This window comes from Pogona vitticeps, chromosome 1 (assembly GCF_051106095.1).
Source record: "Pogona vitticeps strain Pit_001003342236 chromosome 1, PviZW2.1, whole genome shotgun sequence".
In the NCBI taxonomy this organism is placed as follows: Eukaryota; Metazoa; Chordata; class Lepidosauria; order Squamata; family Agamidae; genus Pogona; species Pogona vitticeps.
Genome location: NC_135783.1, coordinates 169,221,837 through 169,228,111, shown reverse-complemented (window position 1 = coordinate 169,228,111; position 6,275 = coordinate 169,221,837). Strand labels below are relative to the sequence as shown.

Here is a 6,275-nt window from a genome sequence, read left to right as displayed (position 1 = left end):
ACGAGGCCAGTGTCTGGTATCAGTAATGGATTGGATGAGGGTGAATAAACTGGAACTTAACCCAGACAAGACAGAGGTGCTCCTGGTCAATCGAAAACCAGATCAAGGAGTAGGACTGGAGCCTGTGCTAGCTGGAACTACACTCCCTCTTAAAACACAGGACCACAGCTTGGGGGTGTCCCTGGATTCATCTCTGAAACTGGATGTGCAGGTTTCAGCAGTGTCCAGGAGTGCCAAAGGGTCCAAAATGCCACAGCCAAATTGTTAACCAACTGGAGCTGGTTATGAGGAACACATAACTCCCCTGTTGCAGCTGCTCCACTGGCTGCCAATCCATTTCTGGGCACAATTCAAAGTTCTGGTTTTAACCTATAAAGCCCTAAACGGCTTGGTTCTAAGCCAGGGGTCCTCAACCGGTGCCGGTCCATGGGCTTCCTGGAACTGGACTGCAGAGACAGATATCCGCTCCCCCGCACGCTGGCACGGTGGGCGAGTCGCACTCACGGAGGGACATGGCCCCTCCATGAGCGCCACATACCCACCCATGAGTGCGACACACCCCTCTGTGAGTGCGGCACACCCACACGCGAGCGCAGGGTGCCCCCGTCCACCCATGCACAGAGCCCACACCCCCAACCGGTCCATGGTCTCAAAACAGTTAGGAACCACTGGTCTAAGCTATCTAAAAGATGGCATCTCCTTCAATGAGCCTGCCCAGGCATTAAGATCATCAGGGGAGGCCTTCTTCTTGATCCCACCACCCTCACAGGTGCACGTGGTGGGGTCACTGGAGAGGGCTTTCTCTGCCGCTGCTTTCAGACTTTGGAACTCCCTCCCACAAGAGGGACTGGCCCCATCTTTGCCGTCCTTCTGCTAGCAGGCAAAGACCTTTCTCTTCAGGCAAACTTTCCCTTAATAACTGGTGGTCTGATAGGAGTTTTTAAATGGATTGTTGTGTTCTGTTGCTTTATAGATGTTTTAATATTGATTTTAAATACTGTTTTTAAATGATGTGAACTGCTTTGGGTCCTTTTAAGGAGAATGGTGGGATAAAAATATTTTAAATAGATAAATGCAGCAGGAAAAGAGGAAGATCGAATATGAGATGGACTGACTCTCTAATGGAAGCCACAGGCTTGAGTTTACAAGAGCTGGGCAGCTGAGGATAGGACATTTTGGAAACCACTCATTCATGGGGTAGGTCATGAGTCAATCAACTCGAGAGCTCATAACAAGAATGTGTTACAAGAACTGGCCTCTAGAGGAAACTGGACACTATGCTACATACAGTGGTGCCTGAACTTAATGACCGTCCTGAGTTGTGACCAAACTGAGATACGGCCAGCTCCAGTCACAAAATTTTGCTTTGACTTGTGACCGGAGCTTTGAGATACAATCAGAAAAAAGGTGCAGAAAAGGCAGGGAATTTAAACTACTAACTGTTGGTCAGAGAAAAGGCTGCTTCTTTGTAGCTCATTCGCCCCAGTGGTTAGAGAGAGTGCATTCTAAGAGAGGCTTCGGACTGCCTGCTACTGCTTTTATTTTTGCTTTTTGACTTCCTTTTTTAAAACAGAGAGACTGTTCTGGGTGAGTACTGGAGTTTTGCAGTGTTGTTTTGGGTTGGCCAGGGGCTTGCTGGAATGTTTTTTTTAATTCTGTGGCTACTCGGGTTTGGGCAGGGTGGGGAGGTTATGTTTCTGTGCTTTGATGGGTCTTGCACTGTGTTTTTAGTGTGGTTTTAGTGGGGAGGGGGTTCGTGTATTCCTATGGGAAATGGTGCTTTGAGTTACAACCAACTTGAGTTATGACCATCATTCCAGAACGGATTAAGTTTGCTACTCGAGGCACCACTGTATAGGGTTCACTATTATCCACAGTTTCCAGCATCTGCAGGGCGGTTGGAACCGATCCCCTGAATGTACTGTCCAGAAACACAAGAGCCTAGAAAATATAAATGGTCAGTTCTGAGTCCATTAGTAGCTTAGAGAGGAAATATGGTTCTGTAATCCTAGCACCTTTCATCTAGAAAAGCCCTAGGACATCAATTATACTACTTAATGATGTATTTAAGCCTGTACTTCCCAATTATCCTAGAAATTCAAGACAAAGAAAAAAATAATTCAGTTGAAAAACACATACTGTTTCTTGTATGAACAAACAGGTTAATAACTTATTTCCTGAATATGTTCAGTCTCCAGCTCTGGCAAAACTCAAGAGGAGAGTGATCTGTATCAACCTACAAAATTTGACTTTAGCACTAGCTGTATCACTAAGTACAACCAATTTATTTGAGTTTGTGTAAAGATTAATTTTACACAAAAGCCCAAAAATGGATTGTAAGACTATATAATTAAACTTTCAAGTTCTTATTTATGTATAACATATTTATGTATAACTTATGTATAACTTACAACCTATTGTTGTTGTTTAGTTGTTAAGTCGTGTCCGACTCTTCGTGACCCCATGGACCAGAGCATGCCAGGCCCTCCTGTCTTCCACTGCCTCCTGGAGGTTGGTCAACTTACAACCTAGTTTCATCTAATGCAAATTTCTTGACACTTTTTGCATTTAGTTTAATACAAAGTTCAGAAGCAATGTACCCAAGAGTATGATAACTTTTCTCACCTCTCCATCAGATGTTAAGATCACAGAATGATGTGAACCACAAGCAACTTCAATCACTTTTTTGTTTATCAAATTGGTAGAAATTTGACAAGGCACTAAACTATTATTGGTTGTTCCATTTCCCAGCTGACTGTAAGCATTATGACCCCAGGTATATACTTCTCCTTCTACAATATAAAGAAGAAGCCTATTAAAATGCAATAATGAAAAACTAGCCATATTACAAAGTAAATAGCTGATTCCTAATGACATTACATATCATTACATAAATCATAAATTGTAAAGTTTTGTTTGTATAACAAAAAAGAGTGTCTTTAAGCTCTAGAAACTTCCGAGAGGTTCAGCACAGGCGCAGAACAACCCAATTGTGTGCATTCACAGAGGCCACAAAGAAGAACAAATACATTTAAGTCTAACATTTAAGACTAACAGATTTATTCCAGTGTGAGCTTTTATGTGTTGCAATCCATTTCTTTAGACACACTAGCTGAGATCTTTTTGCTTTAGCATAGTAAATCATACTAGAGTAGGCCCATTAAATCAGTGGGGATTTAGTGAGACAACTCCTCTGTAATTTCATATATTCAAACAGGCTGCCCTAGTTATGACTTACTTTACTACAGTAAGTCACAACTAGAGCAGACCCACTTGTATCAGTGGAACTCACAGAGGAGTCGATTCACCAAATCCCCACCATTCAGCAGGCCTACTTTACTGTAACTTGCTACACTCAGCAATAGGATTTCTGCCATGTACAGTCTTTAAGTCACAGGTTTAAATATCGTGACTAAATATTGCATTCCAAGGGTCTGAAGAACTGAATTATAACCCACAGAAGTTCACATTGAAATAAACCTATCAGATGCAAAGGTGTGACAAGATCTTGTTTCTAAATGAATAACAAAAAATAAAACAGAAAAACAAAAAAAAATTCAAAACAACAACAACAACCCCAGACTAAAACAGTTACTTTGTTGAAACCTGATATGGAAGCTGATAATTTTTACCCAAAAGTCTTTCTTCTGAAGTCTCTTTCTCTTTTGTTATTTAACCACTACTTGCTTAGATCTTGAAAAAGAGATAAATTTCCATTCTATCCTTTGCAAACATTAATGGGAACAGTAATGAGGAGACTTGTATTATTACAAATACAAAGCTTTTGTCAGCCTTCAGATGGAATAGTGTAATGCTCTTGAGCAGAACAATGTGATGTAAACCATCTCTCTTTGGTAAAATACTACAACTGATAGTAATTATGTTAGTCCCTCTTATGAAATTGAATGTGTAGTATTTTATCCTAGCGTAGCTTTCTGTAGCACTGGGATGAATATAGCCAGTTTGTTTTGGTTTTGCATGGCCACCTCCCATTTCTTAAAAATGCTCACAGAATTCCACCTCCTCCATCATAGTGTTTCAGCAGTGTAGTTGTCAAGAGTGCAGGTTTGCTGCCATCCACACCTGCTATTCTGAATCAGGAAGAGTAAGGCTGCTAAAGTTTCTTTCACTTTGCATCAAAACTCGGGATAGAAAGTGGTAACTATGTAAGGCTTGTCAGCTCTGACTAGGTTTGAACAAATCAGTCACATGCTTCTTCTTCCAAAACTGCTTCATGAGGACAGCAACAATCAGCAGGATAATGTGCCCAAAGCTCTTCTAAGGTATGCAAGACTTCAACAGGCACTGTAACTTGGGTTATGATAATAGGATCACAGAATGATTGAGTTGGAAGGGGCTTTATAAGGTCACTGAATCCAACCCCCAGTTCAATTCAGGAATCCAGGTCAAGCAGATCTGACAAATGGTTGTCCAAATGTCTCTTGAATGCTTTTAGTCTGCTGTTTGGTCCAATGAGGGGATGAGTTGGTTCACTCCTTTTTCCAGCAATCACACAATATGATCACTGGAATGAAGCAAATCATCCCTTCAGCATGCCTACCTGCACCTTTCTGAGAGTTCTATTTTTTAAAAAAATGCAAGTAGGGTTGCTCTGGTTTGGTCCATTTCCAGCATATTTTATAATTGGGAATGAATCAAAAGCATGCCTTCTGGATGTCAAGTCTCCTTCCAGTTTGAATTTCTAGTACCGAGAACTAGTTTAATCAGCGAGCCACTTCAGGATATTGGCAAATTAAACTCTCCTCTGTTCCTTGGCAAAGGAGCAGGGGAAGTGAATTTTTTAAAGACTGTACAGTGGGGTCTCGACTTACGAACGGCTCGACATACGAACGTTTCAACTTACGAACTGCTCTCATAGGAATATATGGACTCGACTTACGAACTTATATTCGAGCTACGAACTCTTTTTTTCCTTTTTTTAAAAGCTAAGTCATCTTAGGTTAAAAGGAAAACAGAAAAAAATATCCCCCTCTAGTGGCAGAAGGCGGAATAGCAGCTTCCCATTAGTTTCTATGGACGAAAAGAGCAGATACGGATTAAATGGTTTTCAATGCATTCCTATGGGAAATGCAGATTCGACTTAAGAACTTTTCGACCTGAGAACTGCCTTCTAATATGGATTAAGTTTGTAAGTCGAGACCCCACTGCAGTAGACGACTGCTGATTATTAAAAAAATTTCTTTGCCTTCTTCCGAGTGGCTGGTTGAGAAGCTGCCTGCCTGCAACTTTAAGACAAAGCAAAAATATATTTAAATTTTTTAAAATAAATGATTGTCTACTACAGTGTAAAAAAAAAAAATAGAAGCCCTGCTTAAAAAGTGGATGATTCACCGATATCCTGAAGTGGCTAGCTTATTAGCCACTTTATTATACTGAAAATTCATATGGAAAAGATCAGACCAAATAGGGTCACTTGGGCTCCAATATGCCACCTGGATGAGAGAACTGCATCAAACAGCATTTAACACATCTAATCAACTCCAAGAGATCCTATTTAGCCCACACCAGCTTACCCCAAAAGGACCCATGTAGGCAAGTGCTTGTACTGATATCAGATCTAAAGTCTCTTTTTAGCTGTTAAGCGAAATCGTCGTCAAGTGAAATTTAAAAACCCATTGAAACGCATTGAAAACCGTTCAATGCATTCCAATGGGCGAAATACCTCATTGTGCAGCAAAGATCCTCCATAGGGCGGCCATTTTCCGGTGCCTGTATAGCGAGGAATCCGTCCTAAAAACAGCGGGGAGCCATTTTGCACAGTGGGCGGCCATTTTGCGACCTACCGATCAGCTGCTTGGAAATCATCATAATGCAAAGAATTGGTTTCCGAAGCAGGGAACCGATCGTTGTGAAGTGAATTTTCCCCATAGGAACATCATTTTGCGATCGCAATAACAATCGCAAAAAACCATCGTAAAGCGGATTTGTCGTTTAACGAGGTAATCGTTAAGCGAGGCACCACTGTATCTACCTATCTATCCATCTATCTGTCTATCTATCTATCTTCTCTTGCCCCGCTGAGGAAGTGTTTGATTCACTGTGTATATGTGTACACACACACACACACGTGTGTGTGTGTGTGTATACTAGAGATGGGGGTATTTGTATTCATATACACATACTCCCACACAGGTGGACATAACGAAGGTCTGGCCCCTACCCCTCCACTGCTGCTGCTGGCTCCAATCCAATGTGTAAAATTATAACAGATATTACACAGGTGTCATGAAATCCCAGCTCTGTCTCTTCTATTT

The 6,275-nt window shown here is 41.4% G+C and overlaps 1 protein-coding gene across 6 annotated transcripts in view; it reads right to left on the bottom strand.

Moving 5' to 3' along the window:
* Window positions 1–6,275, bottom strand: part of RCBTB2 (RCC1 and BTB domain containing protein 2) — a 70,850-nt gene that overhangs the window by 48,350 nt on the left and 16,225 nt on the right. For 5 of the 6 annotated variants that reach the window (XM_072976857.2, XM_072976845.2, XM_072976876.2 and 2 more), the window contains one exon: window positions 2,626–2,792. The exons of the other annotated variant lie outside the window; for it this stretch is intronic. In XM_072976857.2, coding sequence (XP_072832958.1) covers window positions 2,626–2,792 — 167 coding nt within the window. The remainder of the gene's footprint in view (window positions 1–2,625; window positions 2,793–6,275) is intronic. 6 annotated transcript variants of the gene reach the window in all.